Source organism: Electrophorus electricus, chromosome 25 (genome assembly GCF_013358815.1).
Source record: "Electrophorus electricus isolate fEleEle1 chromosome 25, fEleEle1.pri, whole genome shotgun sequence".
Classification (NCBI taxonomy): Eukaryota; Metazoa; Chordata; class Actinopteri; order Gymnotiformes; family Gymnotidae; genus Electrophorus; species Electrophorus electricus.
The window spans coordinates 3063441-3086979 of NC_049559.1; the positions used below are offsets into that span (position 1 = coordinate 3063441).

Consider the following 23539-nt stretch of genomic DNA (forward strand, 5'->3'; position numbering starts at 1 on the left):
GAGTGCAGTGTGTCCAAGTAGGGAGGACATTTAAAGATGTCATCACTTAATTTCTTGAACATAATGCAGACAGATGTCTGACTATTCTGTAATGTGCCATTTTTCCAGTCCACCACCCCATTCTGACAACACTAGTATGCCTTTACAAGCACGAATATGAACAAGTTTCAGGGAGTGGAACCGGTTATTATCAAATGTATCTAGTCAAAAGGAAGGCTAGAAGAAATATTTCAGAAAGAAGCTGAAAAATTAAGTCGAATGACTTGAGAGTTTGGAAACAGTTGATGCAGTGGACAAGAATTCTAGGGTGATATTAAAATGCTTTATTTAATCCTGGGAAAACAGAGCTAAACTAGGAATATCTTAAATTTAAGATCAACATCAGACATTTAGAAGCTTTTCCAGTGGTGGAACCTATTCATGATCAAATACTAATGGAACATACAAAAGAGACCCTCACAAGATCTGATAGAATTACCGTGCAATTGGGATGACTAACAGCACATACTGCCATTTTAAACCGAAAGATTTCTAACATGAAACACATCTCTCACTGGTAAGGCTACAATGTATAATATGTAATTGCACTTTAAACCTGGATTATTATAATATTTTTTTTATTCGACTCAAACTGTACAGACATACTGCTGAAAGGATAAGTCATGGTTGGACACGCAGTAGGTGACTGGCCTGTGATTCACTGCGTCCCTGAAACAGGACTTCAAGAAAGATTGTGAGAAGCGTTGTGATTGAATGCAGAAGATAGTGAGGGAGCAAAACTTTACATACCGATTCGGTGTTGGTTTACAAGCTGATGCATGCTAGTCGGCTCTGGGTGACACTTCAACTGTTATCTATTTAAAATGTTTACATAGCTATAGTTAACAAAAAGGATCATTAGCCAGCTCAGTATTAAAAGCTTTTTTTCTGAAGCAACAAAATACCAGAATGAATGTTCAGACATTTGGATACACAGGTTCAGACTGGTTTAAACCTCAACCTTATCACCGCTTTGGTGTGTTGCCTTGCGTCTCAATTCAGTTTAGCCTAGACAAGGACATATATAGTCTTTAACAGAAAACTGCTAGACACTAGCCTAGAATAGACTAACTGCCCTAAACATTACAAATGTCTATTTGTTTAGCAGAATTTAAGGAATGAACTCACTGAACTAAAACATGGATGTTTCACATATCTCATCAACTTATTAGTGGGGGAGAACCTAACCAGTTGATATAACTGAGGATGTGATAACCTAACAGATGTGAAAAGATCTGAATATCCTCTATCAGAGATGATGACATTGCTCAAGGGTGAAGCTGTCCAGAGGGACAGCTCTAGAAACTGGGGCCTTCACCAGTTATAATTCTAATTGTTTTCAACAGTACTGCTTCCTCGTCTACTCTTAAAGGAAACTTGGATTCAACACTAACAGGAATACAGAGACAACTGGACCATGTTAGGGTTTCCTGTGTTGCTTTTCAGAACAACCAGCATGTGTATAATACGGCGAAATGTGTGTCTCTTGACAAACTCATTCTGTCCTTTGCCCTTCCCAGGTGCTTCAGCATATCCCCTCAGAAGAAAGACGTGTCCGACGAAAATGCTCCGGCGAGCCGGAAGTCCTCCCTCATGAGGACGCAGTAGAGTCTCTGGGGCAGGGCTCTGGAGTACGGAGCCGGACGGGGCACACACGTGCGCAGAAGAATCTCTCGTCCGGCCGGGGGAGGGAAATCTGGAACACCACCTCCTCCCATTGGTTTCCGATTCTCAGGTCCTCCCGCTCGCCCAGCCTCTTCTTCAAGTGGAGCCAATAGGGCAGCCTACATGGGTTGACAGACAACTTCAACCTACACAAATACAGACTGCCTCTATTGTTTTAGGATATTCTTTAATAGATTGTTTGCAATGCCAACCGCTTTTTCAAGCTTTTTTTTTTTTTTTTTTTTTTACATTTCTTCAAATAAATGCAGAGGTTATTAAGGAAGTCTATTTTAAATTAGACAATGTTCAACATGTTTTTCTTCTAACATGAAAGTCAAGGAGAAATGAAGGCAGGAAATACTTAACAAATTCCATGTTACATGCCCTGAGACGTAAATGAGCGTGCCGGGACTGGGAAACTAGCAAATTGGCACAATCTATTTTTTTCAGCCGAGAAACAAATCTCACTAATTAGTAAGCTGATTGCAAATTAGCAAATGTCTTATCACATCCATGAGGTTTCAACTAATGAGGGGAGGAGGAGGTAGGAAAGCACACTCAAAGGACATATTCAAAAGGCTCCTGTGAAAATGGTGGCCATTTCCTTAAGAGCACAAATGCACGTGAAAATGCTGAGGCTTTAGTTTGGCTCGTCTTCACGAGGGGAACTACAACAAAGAGGGTCCAAACGACAATCAGCACTTCTGTCCTAATGGCCCAGCATTACAGGAGAGGGGAAATGAGCCCTTAGGCAATGCTGACCTCCACGTTCACCAGCAAACTCGCGTTATTACACAGCGCCTGCAAGAAGATGAATGGGAGGGAGGCAACGAAAATGAGCGATTATCGCCAGGCAGATCGCCTTTTAAAAGGCTGGGAAATAAAAGGGAACAGTTCAAAAAAGGTGATGAAGCAGAGGCCGTGGACACGCTGTAGCTACCACTTTCAACTAGCTGCCGTACTAATCCCCTCCACCCCGGCCTCCACACACCTGTTCATTAGAGAACTGAGGATCGAGGACCGCTAACTTTAATCATGTATAAACATTCAGCAAACAAAACTTTTTTTCCCTTCTTTCTCTTTATGTAGCGCGGTGGGGAATGGGGCGACTACAAATTAACCCCAGAGAGGGAAGCGCATAGCGAGGAAGTTGTGGGGAAAGCATGTAGCTAGTGGTTACCTCATCACTGGAATCAGCCAGCTTGGTAAAGGGGGAGAGGCAAGCCGCATTGGGAGAGAAAGAAAACAACAACAACAACAACAACAAAAAAAATAACACAAAAGCTCTCAAATTTACACAAAGTTTAGAAATACTTGTGGCCTGGTAATGGGCCCAACAACATCCAGACAGTGAAGGAGCTATTAATACTCAACTTATGTCAGAATAAATCTAAATGAATATGTTTTAAATTAAGAACATATTGTAAAAGTGCAACTATATTGTAGCAGCATTTACACATTTTGAAAAAAAAAAATGCATAGAAATGTGTAAAAATTGCACAGGACAGTTATCTAATGATGTGAATTAACAATTAATTTCTCTCACAAAAAGAAGTAAATGCAGTTTGTCCAGCATCTATTTTTGTGATGGTGTGCAGAGTGATCTCACCCCACATGCTCCGTTCAATAGACAAGCATTCATACAACAAAACTCCACACTTCAAACTACAATGCAAAATGGCCAAGACTGGCGGCAGCTAGTGCGAGCTCTGCGTCTGCTTCACCAAGCTGCTGCATAGCCATCCAGCATGCACACATACCCACATACCGCACCCACCCACCCACCCACCCCCAATGATAACATGCAGTTCTGTGTCAGTCTGTCAACTCAGCGCAGTGGTCAGATTTTAATGACAGGATTTTAGCTGGGCTGACATCTCTCCTCCTCCCCATTGTTCCTCCCTTCCCATCTTTCTCCCTCACTCCTCCTCTCTCACTTTCTTCATTTATCTCGCTTTCCCTTCCAAGAAAGCTCACCTCATTTGAATCCCCCGATTTCACATGATTTACATGAGGATGCTTGGGATAATTATTGCCTTTCTATTTCCATCTTGGCAACATACAGGGTATAATTTCACACACAAACACATGTACACACACACGTGTACACACACACACACACACACACACACAGACCTTGCAGAGCCGAGTGAGAGAAAGAGAAAAAGAGAGAGACAGCAAGAGAGGAAAGAGACAGACTGAGGGAGAGTTTAGGCAAACAAACTTGATTTCAGACAGTTCTTATCTAAAGAAGATGCATGAATCTTAGCACTCTATGTGCACCCAGACTGAGACTGAAATGCACATGCGTCTTAATAATGTCTATACTTTAGAATATACTCGTTCACATGTAAACAGCCAAGATTTAGCAGACAGAGAGGAGCGATTAGCCGCGACACAGAAACAACCGCCTGGTGGGCATTTTATTAGCACACTTTGATCACAATTAACCTGATCAAATATTGTAAACACAGTTGCTGATCAGGTCATGCAGAATTAACTGGTGGAGAACTAACCAGGACTTCACTGCACTGTATCCCTGCACTCATACTATGCTTCTGATTGTCCAGAATATGTAATAATTAAACAGTCACCATCTGCAAAGAAAATTTGCAGTAATCAATCTGACATAAATGACCAGGAGACTTTGCTGCATCATGTGGATTCATCTGGAATGTCTCAGGTTATGTGGCTTACAGCACACAACATTAAAAAAAGCAATGAGGATTAATTTGTATATTTCATTTGTATATTGGCCTACTGACTATACACTAGCACCACTCCCTTTATTAATGCTCATAACTTCATTGTTTGCACTAAACAAATGCATCATCCCAGCTATGACTACATGCTCAATTTCCCATTTCATACAGTAATAAACCGTAATCAGCACTGCATCATGTCTCTGCAATCCTTTCCCATGCATACATAATGTAGATTCTTTTAAAAAAAACCCTCTGATCTAATGCGCTTTTATTCTCTATTCTCTACTGTTAATAGTTTGACGTGCCGGCCTGTTTGGTATGTTACATGAACACTCACTATGTTCCTCATATGCGTAATTCACGGGGCGACCAGAGATCGCTGCGGTTCTGATTGCAACTTCTTGCAGGATCAGAACTACAACAGAATGAGTGAAGCACTATCTGGGCCGTGCCCTGCAGAGCAGTGTAGACAGACCCAGACGTGTCTGCGTTTATGTGTAACATGCCCTGTCTCATGGCCATTCCACATGTTGGGCAAAAGTGGAAACGCCCAATATAGACCCAGCGCCATCATTCCCTCTTGAAGCCACATTTCCTATTACACTTAATGTTTAAAAATAAACATGACAAAAATCTTCCAGCCTGCCATATTAGGCAGAATACAAGCAATAGCAGAAGTGTGTTTAATCTGCACATCCTTGGACTGCACTGGAGTAGGTAGCGGGATTAAAGTTCATGGTGTGCAATTACTTTGGGCTCAGGAGGTTTGGGAACTTCAGATCGCAAAGGTCTACGTTCAGAAATTTAACAGAAGGTTAAAGCAACAAATGACCCCCTAAAAAAGAGAGTTTCGAGGTTTGTCATGAAGAAACTTGAAAGCAGGAAAAAATGCCATCAAACTAACCACTGCAGCAGACAAGCTGATTTCATTTTCCACTTGCTGAGAGGAACGTATTTTTCCCCCACCTTTTAAACAAGTTACTCGACCAATGTGTTCAGTCACCTCTGTGTCACTGTAAAGCCTGCTAAATGAAATACAGACATCTGCTTCATTTAATTAATTTAGTTAATTATGATGAACAGCTAAAAGCAGCTTCTTTATGCCACTCAAAAACGAGTGAGTAATGAATGTCCTCCCAGCAGTTTAGCTGAAGATAGTCTACTTGCTTTGAAAGATGGCATTTTACATTTATGATTCATTCTATTTAACGATATCAGTTATATGTCCAGGGTGTATGATGTAGAAGTATTTTCTTATTTCAGAATGTAATTATTTACTTGTACTAAAAATATTCTATTTTAATGCTAAAAACAATATTTTTTTAACAACCTATAAAATGAAACAAAGAAACAAAAAAGATTTCCTATAGTTTTCCCTTACAAATTTTAAACTGTCCATAGACCGTATATAAATATCCTCTGAGGCCATTTCGCTATAGTAACACTGGTTCAACACACAAACCAGCAGTACCTATCAGCTGGGAATAATCACCTTCCAAGAACCATGGCATACGGCACTCTCCCCAACACTGAGCTGACATGACACTGAACGTTCACAAGATGCTGGAGACCAGGCAGCAGGCCAGCACAGGGTCCGGTCACTCTCACTACTCGGCCCCCATACTCGTTAGCCACACCGAACGGGTTCGGGCCCTTTAGGCCCATGATCGATAGGTGGGCATTTTCCGCTTCCGCTGTTTCTCGACTCCAGGGGGCCTCTGCAGCTGATGTGATGCGCTACGATGCCAACACTGGCCAAAGGGCCCCTGTGGGGATGTGGCAGGCACAAGTGCGTGCGAGAGAGCGAGCAAGCATTCGTGTGTGCGTGTGTGAGCATGCACTGGAGGAGTGTTTACCCGCTGAGCGCTGCCGAACAGCTTGTGGATGATGGTGCCGGCGGGGCCGCGCCCTGCGCCAGTCACGGCTACCTCCGGTTCCTCCAGCAGAGAGCTCACGAACCTGGGAGACACAGCGGAGAGAGAGAGAGAGAGAGAGAGAGAGAGAGAGAGAGGGAGGGAAGCAGGAAACACAGGATAGATTAGATATAGATACACATGACAGATGAGCACATTCAAGATCTGCAGTGAGAACAATCAGAAATGCAGACAGCCGCAAAGACAACAGGAGGATTTAGACAGGAAGATGAGGAAGATGAGCCTTTTAGCGTCAAACAAGTAAGACATGCTCAGGTTCCCCCTTTGCACAGCTGAGCACCTGCTCGATCTGATCTCACTTTTTCACTAAACATGCCGTTAAACACTGCATCTCAGTCAGCAAGCCTCTCTCCCAAACCCTTACCCTGGTAAACACTCTACATCTCAGTGAGAAGCCCTTTCCCCTAAACCCTCACCCTGGCACCTCTCTACAATATACAGGTAGAAGTGATGGTCATTAAACCACAAGAAAAACAAACCAAAAACAGAGCTATGTATTTGCCCTTCTTTTTGGGTACAGTCCGAACCGTTTTAAATATATCCGTCATACTCCAACTTGCACACTATCTCTCATGAACGTACAATGCACACGCGTGCACACACACACGCGCACACACACACACGTCCCTTAAAACCTGTCTACACCTCCCCTCCCCCGGGCCAGCTCCGGGTCTCTCCTTAATGAGGCCGGGGAGCCTCTCATGACTGGTCCCCTGGTGGCCCCCGAGCTCCCCCCCGGGGACTAACGAGGGCCCGGAGCATTCGCCTGACGTGCCCCCGCCTAGCCCTGTCAGAGCAGAACACAGCGGCCGGGCCGGCTCGGCTCTCCGCCTCCGCCTCCACACACAGCCACGCCACCTCCACTATAAGAGCCTGAGCAGCCGATGTTAAAGGGCAGGTTCACCTACTTTCTGGGAGGGCTCTGAAGGAGCTCATGATTGGGAGGAGTCCAGGAACAAGGTCCAGCTAGGGAGAGCTAGCACTTATAACTGGGGCACATTTTTAAGCGTCAGGCTAAATCTTGTAGGAATCTTCAAATGATTTTAGCAGGGAACAGGAGGAAGATGAGCCACGGAATCGTATCTGCCAACGACACCTCTGTGGAAGCGAGAAGAGCAACGAGACCTTGCACAGAGAGACGAGTGCTTCAGAAAGAGCGTTCCAGGGAAAGGAAATGATTCATTTACATGTCTCTTCTACCCATTAATCACTATCTGAGGCATTAACAAATCAGTGTGTTGACGTATGCAGGGGCTGCATGGAGGTCAGATATGTGGGACTTGTATACATCACACAAAGCATCAGCAGGCCATGTGAGCGTGAAGGGAGGCGGTGTCCATCACAAACAAGAGAGCTGAGAAGTAAACAAGGCCATAAAATGAGCACAGAGCCCTGGAGAATGCACAATGGCAGGCCGGCATCCAGGACACAGAGCCTGGGTCATCAGACACTTCTGACACTTCGTCAGACTCTCCCCTAGTCAGACTCTCGTCTACAGAGATTAGCGTGACCTGCTTTGCACACACCCAGCGCAGCCTGGTATGTGCTGTGTCGGCGCTCAGTCCGTTCTGCTATACAGGCCCACTTCAGGGACCTATTAGAGCAGGTTTCTTTAATAGCACCGATATGCTCGGTGGGCCCTTGAAATAAGATTGCTCTTCTCTTTGAGAGGCATCAAGTCATTTCGGGACCCCTGAGTAAACCTTTGATGACCACTCTGGTTATTATTTTATTACCACACCTTAAAAAAAACCCCACCCTTTTATTATGAACCAGAAAATGCCACATAAAAAAAAAAAAAGACGAAAGAAAAACCTCACTAGGGTTTGATTAAAAAATACTAAGATGTCACTCAAGCATGTCCATTTCAATAACAAACAGACGAAATAAAATCTACAGAAAGAAGATTTACTTTTCTAGGTCCTCGGAGTCCTCTCCTTTATCTCCCTTCACCACGCCAAACTTTGCTTTAAGGGAGCGGGCACGGGCCACGATGGCTTCCAGTGCCATGATCTGGTTAATAATGTCCTGGGAATAAAGCCAGAAGGGAGGAGATTAGAGGGGAGATGAATGCGTGCGTGCATGTACGAGGTTCGGCAGCACCGGCTGAGCTGGTTTAGCGAGGGAGCGGGCCGAGCACCACAGAGACTCACTTCCAGTTTCCTGCAGTCAGGGCTGGGGTGGCGAAGAAGCTTGCTGGCCTGAGAGATGACCTGCTGGAGAGCTTTGCGCACTGAGTGGATGTCCTCAGATGCTTCTGTGGGCATGAGAGAGAGGGAAAAATGTTTGTGTAAGAGAGAGAGAAGCAGACACAGAGGGAGAGAAGTGTAAAAAGCAGGCGAAAGAAAGAAACAGCTATAAACAGCAGAAAAAAGGAGCTTCTTTCATAAGGGACAACATGACCTAAGCTATGTCCTAACCACACACACACACAAACATGTATCCTGTACATAAAAGCACACTGGTAAAGAGTTAACCTGGAAAGCTAGTGCGAGTGCACCCACCTTCCTCCTTCACTTTCAGCATGGCAGCGTGGAGGACACAGGGCAGCAGGTGTCTCACAAGGTCGGCGGGTTTCTGCACAGCCAGGTAGTGCAGCACCTATGGAGGAGAGAAACGATGCGCGTCGACCCAGGGCATGAGCAAGGTCCTCACAGGCGTGCGATAGCTCCACGAGAATGTGGTTCGAGCCCATAATGAACCCTTGTTTTGACGCCAACGCCTTGCCTTTACTTCAGCGGGTGCTTGACTCGCGCTGTGTTCAGAACACATGCACGAGGGACAATGTGGAGGCCTGTGTCAGACTGCCAAGAAGTTTTAATTGCTACGAGGTCATTCTGCGTGATTAAGCGTCTGTGCAATATATTCTGGGCCCTATCCCCTCCCCAACGAATCTCTAATGAGACATAAATCCTTCCAGTTCTGGAACATCTGACATAAAAGAGCCTTTTTGGCTGGGTGACCTGTTTTCAGCTCTACTCTTTGCTGTGACCAGACCAAAGGAAACCGTGTACACTTCTGTCATTGCCTGGGACGAGTTACTGGAGCAAAAAAAAAAAGGAAGCCGCAAAATTAAATCAGCAAATTAATTCAAAATAAACCCTGCACCTCAAGTTTCCCCAGAAGAGCTCGACAGACGGTTGAAGGACGTGGAAAGATGGTGACCTCCAAATCTGGGCAAGGTTCCCCCGATCTCCCCTTCAACTCTGCATGGAGGAACTCGTGGAGGGGAACACCTTGCCTGCACCTCCTCGCAATCTAACCCATTTTCATGCAGGCTCGGCGTTTTGATTGGCCGGGTGCGGAGCCGCCCGGGACACACGTTCGAGGCCAGAGCCTGCGTTTGATCAGTGCAGCCACTGAGACCGGTGTCGTTTTTAATAGCACAGGTGACATGCAGTAAGGTCTTTGGGGCTTGAGCATCGTCGTGAATGCTGGGAAACCTTGCAAATTCTCACCATGGTTTTCATGTTAGAGACCTTGAAGTAACTACAATATGGTGGATAGGCAGATGTTTCAAAAACCTGCTTTAAATTAATATAACAATTAATCAGCTTAAGACCAGTTTTACTTTAATAAATAAATAAAATATATAACCCTAAAATGTCAATGATTTTTGAACCATCCCTAAGCACATCAATCTGTCCAACATTAAACAGATTTTACTGTTTTTTCCTTATTTCTCTTGACAATTTGTCTCCAATATGCTGAGAAACACATGTTCACAAAGAGAAGCAGAGAATTAAATCTGTTGAGTTAAAAAAAAAAAAAACGATCCCATTTGCTGTTTCTTTTCAAAAACCTTTCTCTCAGAACATCAGTGAGTTTCGGGTGAAATATCTCTTTAAATCGCAGTGAACAGCACTTAAGCTCCCAGCCTATTGTCTGCTTGGAGCACTCAGAGGTAACAGACGTCCGTGCCAGCCTGAAGGTGCCTACCCTCTCGGCCTCTTTGGTGTCATCAAACAGCCTCTTCTGTCTGCGTGCTGGCGTGGCCTTGGCTGTCTCCCAGGCCTCCACCCACATGTTGCCTGGGATCTTCATCCTGGCACTGAGGTCACTGAGGACGACCGTCTGTCCTGTGTCATCGGTCACCTCCTCCTCCACATAGTCTCTCGGGGAGTACCACCGCACAAAGTCCTCCAGGGAGCAGCCGGGGTTGGCCGCCTGGTGGAGTTAAGCAACACGCACACGTCTGATTAAGAGCCCTTACACAGTACACCATCCTGTCTGTTTCTTCTCTCTCAGCCATTTAGATGTTTGATGAACAAATTCACAAGCAGCAATAAACGATATTGGCTCATTTCTAAATAAATAGTCAGCATGAAGTTGGCATTTTTCGTTTACCATTTTATACTGTGTACTATGAAATTATATGAGAGTATATGAAGAATGACATTCGACTGTACTGCTTAAAATGCCATATCAAACTTGGTAATAATGGCAGAAACATTTTCTTTTGAATACACTCCAAATGAGAAGGTGGGAGAAAACAGTGCAGTAATGAATGCCTCAGTACATCACCACAAACAAGCCGTCTTTAAAAAAGACCACAATACTAGAACAAAAATGTCAACCTTTCTGGAAGCGCTTTATGCGCTTACTAAAATCAATCTGGCTAAATTGGAATAATGACTCCCAGAGTACCTTACACCAAGAGAAAGTCTGTATACATCATTTAAGGATTCTGTATTGCTGGGTTAAAACAAACCACAGCATTGCATCAAAGGCACCTTTCCAAATGCCAGAGCCAGTCAAAACTGTGAGGAATTTTTAGAAGAGGAATTTAATGGAATGTTTACAAGCGTTGCCAGTTTTGTATTAATTGTGCATAATAGCATTCATCTAAAAGAACAAAGATGCTCTGTGTTTGTATGTATAGAGCAAATAAAGGAAGGTGATATATACCGATCCTGAAGACTACACACGACATGAATAGTTTTCATTTACAGACAGACCCATACAGAAAAATGGTACATGACTCTGGTTTAAAAAGAACTGAAAGAATCTGACACACAATAACATGACTATCACAGACATGTTTTTCCTGTATCCAGGACGTTCCAAATCCTTTCGACATTGTTCGTATTAAATCAGAATGCTCTGCATTCTGAACAACAGAATCATGAGATGCAGCTCCTCTGTATCCTCATGAATTACACATGCACACTTGTTTCCCTCCAGAGTCAGTAACAGAACAAAGCTTTATGTCCCACCTTAAGAACTACATGAATGGTTAGCCATGTTTAAAAAAATGTAAAAAGTACCCTCCCCCATCCAAACCCTGAATGACACCGTACCATTCTGTACCCATCAACAAGCGAGGAGAAGTAGGACGAATGAAACGAAACGAAGAGAAGAAAGACAAACACCCCCTGTGATGCGCTATCAGGTTTTTTTTTAGTTATTATTATTACTGGCAAACAGGCATGAGTGCATGAATCAGCCCAGTAGTGAGGAAAGAGGGAGCTGGCTCATCCGCCATGTGCTGTTGTAAATGAGCTGGCTGACAAATTCTAGCAGCAAACTTTGTGTGTGTGACCTTTCCGGCCGCTGGTGAAAGCCCCGCATGCTTTCATGGTCGATAATTACTGGGAGACAGAGCTCCGAGACATAATGATGTGAGTTTTTTATGGGAACGAGACAGCTCAGAGACTTAAGAGAGTGAGGTGTAAGGGGGGGTAATAGCTCAGCAGGCTGACCTGAATTTCAGCTCAGGACATTTACTGGAGACAGCTACACAGTTAAAGTATGTGCTAGAGTACATGAGGTAAAACTCCCAGCCCTTACATTAAACACATCTCCAATCTGATCATGTCCCTTTAGCAGAGTTTGATGGAGATGTCAGGCCTCTTCCAGCTCTAGCTATGATCCATTAACACTACCAAATGTTGCTGAGAAGAAAACTCCAGTCAGCGCCCAGTCAGAGCGAAGAAGGGGGAGAAGCTCAAAATAGGGCAGGGTGGAGACAGATGATAACAGCAAAGCAGCTTGGGACCACAACAGATGTACAGTCAGCTGTGGCCCAGCTCATACTGCAGTCCCTCCAGCGATGGGACGGGTTACTGGTGAGGGCGGGGACGTCGCTGGTGTGGAGAAGGGTGGGGGTTCTGAGCGCTGTCATATTGTTAAGTCGGCCCATTCATCATATCCAAGACTCTCAATTCTCCGCCCAGAGGGAGATGGTAATTAAAGCCAAAATGCCAAATTATGCTTGGCTAAGCACAATTGAAGACAGCGCTTACGCTAAATTTAGAGGCCATCTCCAGCTAAGGGGACCATTTACTGCGATAGCCACACTCACAGTATTTATCTGCTTCAGCCTCGAAGACACGAGGCGAAGGGGAAAAAACAGAAAAGTTGGTGTGTCTGCTCGACAGAAATTAGAGCAGTTTTTTAGAGCAGCGGAATCCAATCCAGCGAACGCATAACCTTCCCTAGTCCGGCCTGCCCCACGCGCTCTGAAACAAGCCATCGGCGCGGGGGATACACAAACATGCTAGAAATAAGAGCACATTTGTTTAAGGAACCCTCCAAATCCTCTTTTTTAAAAAGGCGAAACAGGTCAAAATGACAGGGGTTTAAGGGCTGTGCAACTTCATCCTCGGGTCAGTGAATTCTGCACCACTAAAATTAAGACAGAGGAATGGGCAGAGAGATTTCTGACTCTTGGTCCAAGGATGAGGAGCCCGGTGATCCTACGAGCTTGTCATTGTTAAGGTAAAAGATATGGGGTGATATTTTAACCTGCCTCGCAGGTGGTGACATTTCACCAACAGGGACAAATTTGTTGGGTTACATGGACGAATGTGTTGGGTGTGCTAAACTACCTGCTTTTGATTGAATGCACAAAATCAGAAACATGACCAAAGCCCCAAGAAAGGCAATTACCTTAACCCATATCTTGAAACAGCATCTAATATATGTGAAAAATATGATGAAAATTTTAGCAATTGTATCTCCTCCGATTATAGGGAAGATGAAAAAAAAAATCTGTTAATGTAGCTTAATCAGCTAAATTTCTTACCTTGAATCACTTGAACATCCGACATAGTAATTCATTAGGCCAACTACCTCTTGCATTCCAAACTGAAATTTCTGTTAATTAGCCGCATCCTCCATGGTGACGGAGGTATCAAACACAATTAAATTAAGCATACGAAGGTGGCATCTAATAACATTTCTCCTTTTATACTTAGACACATTATTCCTGCTGATGACTTTGCTAACAATCAGTTTCAACTGACTGAGATGCAGCTGAAGGGCTGATCAGAATGTTCAGCATTTTTTGGTACAACCCATTCAAGAAGCCTTGAGAGGACAGATTGGTTTTTCCATGAGGGTGTACTGGCTTGCATGATCAACACGAAGACCATGACTACAAGTAGCATCAACGCTCTGTCCCAGGCCATCAACTCCATTTGAACACCTAGCATATGGTTATCTCCCTCCCTTCGGTTCACAAATTGTGCCACCCTGGGACATGTTTGACACACTCCTTTGGCAGGCACTTCAAATATGTTTCAAACCTTAATGGAGATGACAGGAAGTGGCGTAACCATGTGTGAACCCCCGTGACGCGCTCACCTTGAAGGACTCCATGTCGGAAAGGAGGCAGGCGCTCTGCATGCGGGCGCGCAGGTGTGCACCCTCAGCCGATGTGCCCAGCTTGGCCAGCACCTCCGACTGCTCCTCCAGCACGTCCTCCGTCATGGGAGCCGGCTCCTGCGTGCCACAGACAGAGTGACGGACCAAAACCATGACCTCCCCTGTGTGTTCGCTACTGTAGCCTTTCTGAAGACCTTCCTCACATGAGTGTCAGAACCTATTTGAAGTCCATTCAGTGGAATTGCTGACCTCAAAGCCAAAATCAAGAGCAAGCAAACAGTAAGGTTTGCGATTTTTAAAGCTTGTATACGTGTGATCCTTGGTGAAACATTCCAAGGCCTTTACAACGCGTATCTCGTCAAGAAAACAATTCCTCCATGGCAATGCAACATAACCTTTGTTGAGAAAAAGGCATTCGCAGGTCTGTTCGTTCAACTGGACAGGGACAGCAAACCGATCTGGCTGTCAGCCAGCACACGTGGACCTGTGGCCAACTGACAGCTCTATAGATTCATTATTATGAACCTGACAGGCCACACCTGTCCTGCAAAAGCTCTGATTCAAACCTTCGACCCACTAATGACCACAGAGCCTCACTAACAAGTCTTCTATGGCAGATCTCAGAACAAAACCAGACAATCACACAGGACGATGTGTTCTAATCTTACCAGTGTTAAGCTGGTAAGGTAAAAAAAACTCAGCTAATGTTATTTTTTGAATGATTTGACAGAGCCTCCCTAAATGAAATACAACACTGATGTCTTCCCATCTCAGGATGGGAAGCCGTAGAAACCGTAGTAATCTCATGGTCTTTACCAGCAGGACCTTCGATACGCAGCTCAATGGCATGTCTTGACCGAGGACCGCGCCATCGCCACTCATTTTCCTGACAAACAGCGGCGGGGGCCTGGATGCTTGGGTGACACGCTTGTCCCTTTTGGGATGGAGGCTTGTGAGGTTTTGCTTGACACGCGCCATCGGCGGCATGGTTCCTGGCTGTTAGCAGAGGGCAGAGGAGGGCGCCCAGCTCCGGAACAAGAGGCCCGTCACTCGGCAGGCTCCCCACAAAACGTGTCAGTAGCCAACCGCAAACGGGGGCAGGAGGGAAGGAGTGCAATATGGAAGAAGAGAGCGGTAAAAAAGCACAGCTGGAATTGCAGCTCATAATGAACGGAGGCAACACGCAGGCCCCTGCTAATGTTCTGTGAGCAGGCATGCAAAGGAACAAAAAAAGTGTGTGCAGAAAGCACGTCCAATTCTTTGGTTTGCAGTTCTCTTGCTAGATGGTGAATAGGTCATTTTTAACTATAGATTTTTAACAATAGCTTTTTAACAATAGCTTGATGCTGTGTTCACCCTGGGATTGTGTGGACTATGTAGAGGGGGATAATGTGTGAGCGGGTTCAGAGAAAGTTCTAATGAAATTAGAAGGGTAAAAAAGCAGCAGTGGGTGTGTGTAGAAAAAAAAAGCACATAGTCAGAGGAGCCATTAGTGGCGCACTTGAGAAAGTGTGGGGAGCATAAATAGGGCCAGTCGCCGCGACCACGGCATAGCAACACTTTACTAGCAGACTAATTAAAACGGGGGAAGGAGAGACTGGAGAGCCTCATTAGCAATGAAGAGCCACTGCTAAGACCTCCCCCCCAAACCTATCCATGGCTGCAGAGCCACCGTTAAGACAGTGGACGAGGGGAGGGGAGAGGGGAGGACAGTGATCGGGGGGGACAGTGATTGAGGGGAAGACAGTGGACGAGGGAGGGGACCGTGGACAATGGAGGGGATCGAGGGCAGGGGTTGGGGTAAGGGAGCATGGATTATGCAGACAAATATAAGGGAATTATGGAATTATTCAACAGAAGTAGCTCAGAAGAAAACGAGAAAGACTGTTAAAGAAAAGAATGTGCTGAAGATCTAAGGGGGAAAGTGGGTGGGGAAACGTGTGAAGAAACAGAATGAAAAACTGTAATAATGACAGAGAGAAAGAAAGAACAGATTCATCCAGCACTACACCCCAAAAACAAACAAGCCAGAAAAAAAAAAAAATCTGCTGACATTCTCTCTCCACTGTTCCCAGGTCAGCCACCCTTTATTTCCCTCTGGCCCGGCATTCTCTGCTGCATCTCCCCAGCAGATCCCAGAACAGTGAGTCATGTGCTCCAGGTGTGCCAAGGGAGATGTCTTCCTGCACAGCGGCAGGCTCTGGTTACTCAGCGGGGTTCAGACGATCGGCTTCGTTAACCTCACCGAAGTGAAGCTGTCTGTCTCCAGATGACAGTGAGGTTCAGGGGGAAAACAAGCAAGCAAGCTAGCAAAAAAAAAAAAAACCCTCAAAAAACAAACAAAAAAAACCCAACAAAAACCTCCAACGAGGACAATGAGGTAGTGAACGCCACGTTGGGTTGGCGCTTAAGAATCAGATCAGGTTTAACTGTAGTTGTAGACGCATACAAGGAGTAGTATCACAGGATGAAATTAATTTTTTGGGGTTCAGGAAGTGCTCGATATTCCAAGGTGCGAAAACGTGTATGAGCTTTCGCAACAAAAGACCGTGCTACTGGCAAACGCCAGTGTTATCCATCTGTGCCCTACTTCTGTGTGCTGACTAACTGCAGAACAATCCTTTTATGTGCTGAGCTTCAACTGCTTTTATATGATTGTGATATAACTTGATTTGAACTCCTGGTTTTGGAGCCAAACAATCTGCATTGAATAATAATAAAAAGAAGATAACGAAGTAGTGGCTTGCAAAGTTTTTTCGGTCTGCAACAGCAATGTCTACAATCGATGTCCAAAAGCCACTTTTTTCTGCATTATGACATAAGTGAGGAGCAAAAACACAAACATAACACACATCCCACCACCACCCACCCACATCTCATCACTGCCATACCTACACCACATAGAAACAGAATTACGCACACACCCAAGACCATTCTGTTAAAGAGAGTTCTATTACCACAGTAAAATGCAAAATATGTATATACATGAGATATTCAGTGCCTCATATAAGAGCCATACACCCAAGAAAGTGTGGCACCCCACCCACGCACCTGTGTGACCGGGACATAGAGTGGCTCGTCTGTATTCAGCAGTGTCAGCTTCCCGTGGGGCTGGAGGCGGCCCTCTGGCTTGGCCCTGCCCACTTCCTTGGCCCCGCCTTTGGCCCTGTCTGCAGGCACATCCTTAATTTCTTCCGTGTCACTCAGGCACTCAAAGAACTCATCTTCACTGTCACTCCATGAGTCCCAAGGCTTTCCCAGCGGGGTCTCAGATAGGGTGGGGCCGGCACCAGTGGAGGTGGGGCTAAGAATTCCATTCTCAGAAGCTGCCTCCTTCCGGTCACGCCCGCTGCCACTGTCCCTTGCCCTCTTGTGCTCAATGCAGCAGTTAAGCATCTGCGTTTGGGTACCAAAAAAAGCCTCTGATCAGGTAGTTACAGGAGGGCAATAAGAAACAGTGTAATTTAATGTGCACTTCTACAACGACTGCCATGATATTCTTTTGGAATATGCTCCAAATGACCCAGTCCCAATGAGGGATCATTTAATAAATTAGAGGAACCTTTTTTGTCTGTGAATAATGAAGAATAGACTCTTGCTGTAAATCCAAGCGAGCCAGCTGTGTGCTTAGCTACACTGGAACAGCTAGGCCACTGACCGGCCTATTCTGCACTGGGCCTCTGAAACTGAACATATGATTTTTATTTTTTTCCTTTTTTCAATGAAGTCCTTTGGGTTACCAGTTTCTTTCCATAAAATTGGCTTGAAGAATTACGTTAAGACAGACAGACAGATAGATACACACACACACGACTTTAGTCAGTGAGAGAATGGGGCAAAGAGAAACAGTCAAACAGAGAGGTAATGGCAGCTTGGGTTACGTTTCTCCCTTTATGACCACAGATTCCGTCTGGGTGCCCCATTTTATTGAAGTGATTGCAGATAAAGAGGCTTTCTCTGCTCCAGCTACCCAGACAGATATTACCCCCTTCTCTCTTTCTCTCTGTGCATTTCTGTCTCTTTCCCTCCATTTCTTTCGGTTCCCTCTGGATAGCTTTATTAAAGTCTCTCTACCTACCTCTCTCCCTACCTCATGGCACAGATGAGTAAATAATAAAGCCCGTTTCCATGCCTGACTACAATGGATGCAAAGGAATAGCAGGGAAATGGTCATCAGAGGCCCCACTGGACCTCCATTTTAAATAAGGGCTTTGGTAACACTTGGCTACTGTGACTAAAATTGAAGAAAAAGGGAGGAACAAAGCCAGTTTAAAGCTATTGTGACACTGGAAAGCTACTAGAGACTGCAAAGTTGCGGTGTGCTATTTAGACTAATTTAGCTACTTTGGGCAACTTCCACTTTTAATGAGACACAGATACTACACAGAGCGCCTTTAAGTGTTTGGATCCCATGTGGTTCAAATTTCCATTAAGTGATTCTGGGGTCTCCAAGTCGAAATGACGCAAGGCCCTAGCGCACCGGGAAAAGCAGGAAAAGGGGTAAAAAAGCCCAAAGACGAGGAACACAAATCATGGATGTTTACCTGGAGCTTCTGGTGGAGGAGGCAACAGCGGAGGTCGGGGGGGCCGGCAGCCAACCTGAAAATGCCAAAGGGAGATCAGCAACAACAACAACAACAACAACAACAACAACAACATTAGCAGACGCATTGCTGATAAAGAATTAACACGTGGACAGGCACACCACACAATGGGCCTCCTTCGGCCAGCTTCCATTGACGTGTTCAACGGGCCCGCCCGGCATTGACGTCCGCAAGCGCCGCCTCTCATTTGCACACAATGACATGGCAGGGCGGAGCAGCTGGGGAGCGAGCAGTACCGGCCCGCTCATTGTTTCTCGGGCCACTTCATCAACAAGCGGGACAGGACATGGCTCTCCCTGCAAACGCCGAACAAAGTCTGGGTCCGCAGTGCAGCAAGACGCTGGCACGCAGAGGGACTCGATCGCCATGTTTGCCAAAGACTCGGCTGAACTCGATGTGGCTTTGGTCCGAGATTGGACAGAGAGGTACAGGTGGGTGGGTTTGAGGACGCGGTCATCTGGTTCTGTGGCTTTAGGGTCCATAGAGGAGGACTTGAATTAGAAGTCATGTGGCGATTTCAAAGTATTTTATGTTGTGCGCATCAGACATTGTCTATTCATTAGTAAAGATTTATGTTTGACATTTTGGTCTTCAGGTCAAAGACAAACCAACCAACCAAAAAAACCTTGCAAAAAACCTAAAACCAATAAGGCCTTCTGCAGAAAACAAATTTCCTATCTAAATAACATCAAATTAAAATCATCATGTTATCATCTTACCCGTAGACGAGGCAGTTATTCTCCCAGCGGTAGCGCATTTCCAGAACGAACTCCTGCCAGAGGTGGGCCACTGCCCTGACGCCTCCGTGGTAGAAATTGACCAAGCACATGCAGAGGGCCAAGCGGAAGGTCAGGCTGTGGGATGGAGCCGACTTCAGCAGGTTAAACAGGTTCTGCGCACAGTGGAGAGAGATGAGGAGGACGTACAAGAACCCTACACACGCACTGCTGAAGGGTTATTCGCCGTTCCCCTTCACACGAGCTGGCCTGAGTTTGGTTAAACCTGGCCTCAATTAAGCCACAGTGCTCATGCTGTTATAAAGGACAGTCCTAGTGAATAAACTCCAATACTGCAGCTCACGAAAACAAGTCATAAATATGAAGTCTGTTGTGTAAAATCATAGAGTCATTAATACAAATGCAGGTTTAATTGACCACTACACTTCACTACAAATACTTTGCAGTCAATAGAAACTACAGTTAATGAAGATGTTTCTTCTGCGTTGCTACACTGTAGTGATTGTTGGGCATCCTGAGACAGTGAAGACGACAGACGTGTGGTAGGTGGGGTTGTATGGCGCCTCCTACATAGTCATCGCTTTCTGTGTCACGTTCACTCTTTCCCCCTGAGCTGGACTGGGGGGATTTGGCATCAGTTAAATCTGGCCGATCCACAGCTGCATCTGGGAAAAGATACTAACAGAGGAGTGTACACACACACGCGTGCGCGCGCGCGCACACACACACACACACACACACACACACACACACACACACACACACACACAGTCAGCAATAATAGTCCAAATTAAACAAGTGTACTGAGAAACAATGTAACACCTAAGAAAAAATGTTTTCCAGGACTTTGACTTTGCGACAAATCGAATCCACCACTCTTGCAAAGGAAGCAATTAGTTTCGCCTAACTAATCAACTCTTAATTGGTCCCTAGTATAAAAAGACTCATTAGCAAAACTTTTTTGCTTTAGTTTCTCACACCTCCGATCACCTAAGTGCATGAGTCCTTGTCTCCGTGAATGCGTCTGTAAACCACAGTATGTAAATGTATGGAACACCCTGCACCATTCACTGCAATGTTTAATTCATTGATGAGTCACTGCTGAGACTCTGGGCCAATGAGATTCGAGTCGATGACTGTTTAGGCTAATTACTAAAAAATTGCTATGTCAGCTCTGTGAAATGGCACCTGAGTTTCATAAAACTAAATCCACAATAACTATGTGCTTTCATATCTCTGTTTAACAACAGGGGTAAAAATAAAAAGACAGCACATTGCAGCATATTTGTATAAAACTGCTTTAGTCATATGCTTCACTAGCCAATGTCGCGCCAATGGAGCAAAAGACATTAAAATTCTTTTCACAGACAAAACAACTTTGTTCAAATCTCAAATTTCTTTGCTTCATTTTGTTCAATTATGACTTGATTCTTCAAATGGCATTTTCTTCAATGGTGGAAGCGCAGTGGTGGAATTAACAACAGTGCAGTGGCACACATGGCCACTTTGAGGCACAAAGCTTCACCGTCTCGTGTCACGGCCGAGCCAAAGCGCTCAGCTCAGCACATCTGTCTGCCCAACCAGCCAGGGTCACATTTAAACAGATTTGCTATTCTTCAGGAGGCCGCACACGTAGTGTTTCTCCCAGAGAAGATAGAGGATAGTCATATGAGTATTATTATATTAATCACAGATGATAAATCAATCCAATTCTGTAGCTCACCTGACAGAGCAGGCAGCGCATGGTGCTAGTAACACCAAGGTCAAAAGGTTCAATCCCCAGGGAGCACACGTACCATCGTACTGTAAGTCACTCTGGATAAGAGAGTCTGCCAAATGCAGTCACCTTAACCCTGGATTCAAGGGTGGAATTACATGTGATGAGTGTGCGGGTTGTTGGTTTGGAGGCACACGTCCGTGTTTGGACGTGGGCGCCTGTTATGAGTCTCTCAGCCCGGGCCCCTCGCGAGCGGGACAGGGACGTGGCTGCTGTCCACCATCCAGCCTACCATCTGTCCTTCTGCTGAATTAAAGCAGACGTGTTGAGTCAGGGGCAGCCCCAAGAACACGCTGGCCTTGAGCTGGCCTATTACAATTACGCTAGAAAGGCGTAATGCAATCTGTTATTGTCTGCTCATACTGTGCTAAAGCCCAGCAAATGTGTTTGTAATACACATCAGACAGAGAAGGAAAACAGAGTCATGGTTTACATAAATGAAACCTAAATGTGATTAACTTTTTACAGTGGACCTAATAGTGTAGGTGATTGTAATTCATTAAAACAAAAAAAGGAATACCGTTTGCTTTTGTGTTTAAGTATATCAACATATAAAGTTATATGTGGAGTCAGTAAATAAGTGTAAAGTTTGATTTCTTTGCTCATGTGCTGCAGCATACCTGATTGCATTAGAATGATTGCATTAGTATTCACCGTTGTAGTATGGAGAGACGTTTTATTCCAAGTTGCATATTGTACTTTGGAACAAACTGTACTGCTGTAGAAGTACTTTGGGACTCTGAGCTCATGTCGGTGATGTCATCTGTATCAGAACGGTTTTATTTCGAGATGCTGTTACTCATACCTCACTTCCCAACTGTCCTCGGATGAACGTGAAGGTGGATCGTAGTAGATGTGCCAATACACATTCAGTAAGGCTGAGCTTGAGAAACTATGGTTGTATGTGTGGTTGTGTGTGTGTGTGTGTGGGGTGGGGGGTGCGTGCATTGCGCACATGTACATGCGTGGGTGTGTGTCCCTCACCAAGAGGATGGAGTTGAGCATGTCGTTGCTGAGGGGGGACTGGTCGAGGCGGCGATGTCTGCGGATGCGCTTCCGGGCGCTGTGCACCATGTTGGAGACGGAGAGCTTGGGAATGGGCACGGCTGCAGGCTCCGTCAGCTTGGACAGAGCTTGCGTGATGTCACTGTTTTCTGCAATGCCGCCACACAGGCAAGTTCAAAAATTAGTCCTAAAATGCCACACACATCAGCAAACCTGTTAAAAGCAGCAATGCACAATATATTGCTGGTTGATCGCCATCAAGAAAAATATTTGCCTCTGCAGTACTGACTTTGTGGAAGACTGCAGTAAGCAAACATGGCCTCTAAAAAAATAAAATAAAATTAGAGGATTTTCTGTTTGTATTGTGTGCTATGAGTACCCTGACCCTTCTTTAGACACTGCAAATGACTGTTCTGTGGGTGTTAGGATGAATCACAGCCTCTACGCATCCCAAAAATGTAAATCATCTTGATCAAATTAAAACATGCCAGTGTTTTACATGACTGTCACATGAAGGGACCACCAACATCACATGAACGGTTTCACTGTATTGTCAAGATGCATTGCTGTGTAAACCAGCAATAAAAATCTCACATCAAAAGCATATGACAGGTATGTAATAAGAACCTCCATGCCATCGTTCAGTAGGCTGGAGCAGCACTGTTCGGATCCAGACACTAACCTTTGCCTTCCTCTTCCACTGAGTTCCTCCCTAGGATCTCTTCTGTGGACTCCTTCTGACTGCACAGTTTGAAGAACTCCATGAGAAAGTCACCTGAGGTTCAAAGGTCATCATCAAAGACTTGGCATAAAGCCAGTGACTGAATCGATCTGTTTGAGCTCATGAGGAAAAAAAATAAAAAATAAAAATCACTGCTACATACACCATTGCCTCACCACCACACACACTCTCTCTTATACTGCCCGCGTACCTCATACAGCTCAGTATGTCTGCAGTTGGTTCTAAATGCCGATGCATGAGTACACAGTGGTGGAAAAAAGAGGAAGCATATTATTCAGTCTCAGCTGCACATCACTGCTTACCAATTCACTTTAGAATTCAACACAATATATTATTTGTTTTATTGTTGTTAAAACTCTGAAGGGTATGGGTCTTGGCTAGATTTCATATCCATTATGTCTGTCTTCTGCCACCAGACCCTTGAGGTTATCTTCACAGCAGATCATCAATGTTTCTCACATTGGATGAAAGTTAAAGGTCAGCCGTGTGTTTGCAGTTGGTGCTCGAAATGCTTCTTCTGTTGCAGATTTTAAAACTAAAAAAACATACTTGTATGCACTGGCTTTTGGACACCAATGACATTATCTGTCACAGGAAATATAGTTTTGTTACTGGAACTTATAAGTTTTTTAAATATTTTCTCTAAATGTCTTCCTTGTCATACAGCACTATGGATCAACAGCAGTTGTGTAAACACGCTCTATAATTAAATGTTACCTACTT

The 23539-nt window shown here is 44.9% G+C and overlaps 1 protein-coding gene across 6 annotated transcripts in view; it reads right to left on the reverse strand.

Moving 5' to 3' along the window:
- Window positions 1-300: 300 nt before the first annotated feature.
- rab3gap1 (RAB3 GTPase activating protein subunit 1) overlaps window positions 301-23539 on the reverse strand; it is a 40766-nt gene continuing 17527 nt past the window's right edge. Inside the window, exons 12-26 of one of the 6 annotated variants that reach the window (XR_003410626.2) lie at window positions 22757-22849; window positions 22054-22223; window positions 19830-19970; window positions 19275-19447; window positions 18496-18550; window positions 17003-17347; window positions 13931-14068; window positions 10283-10510; window positions 8848-8944; window positions 8497-8600; window positions 8256-8371; window positions 6266-6368; window positions 4221-4301; window positions 2885-2905; window positions 1773-1823 (exon numbers count right to left, since the gene is read on the reverse strand). Coding sequence is in view for 5 of the 6 variants with exons in the window: in XM_027010036.2 (XP_026865837.2) it covers window positions 1578-1823; window positions 2885-2905; window positions 6266-6368; window positions 8256-8371; window positions 8497-8600; window positions 8848-8944; window positions 10283-10510; window positions 13931-14068; window positions 17003-17347; window positions 18496-18550; window positions 19275-19447; window positions 19830-19970; window positions 22054-22223; window positions 22757-22849 (2030 nt within the window). In the remaining variant the exon portion in view is untranslated. Of the gene's footprint in view, window positions 1824-2884; window positions 2906-3502; window positions 4302-6265; window positions 6369-8255; window positions 8372-8496; window positions 8601-8847; window positions 8945-10282; window positions 10511-13930; window positions 14069-17002; window positions 17348-18495; window positions 18551-19274; window positions 19448-19829; window positions 19971-22053; window positions 22224-22756; window positions 22850-23539 lie in introns of those variants that run through there. The other 5 variants (XM_027010036.2, XM_027010038.2, XM_027010039.2 and 2 more) reach the window with 5 other exon arrangements.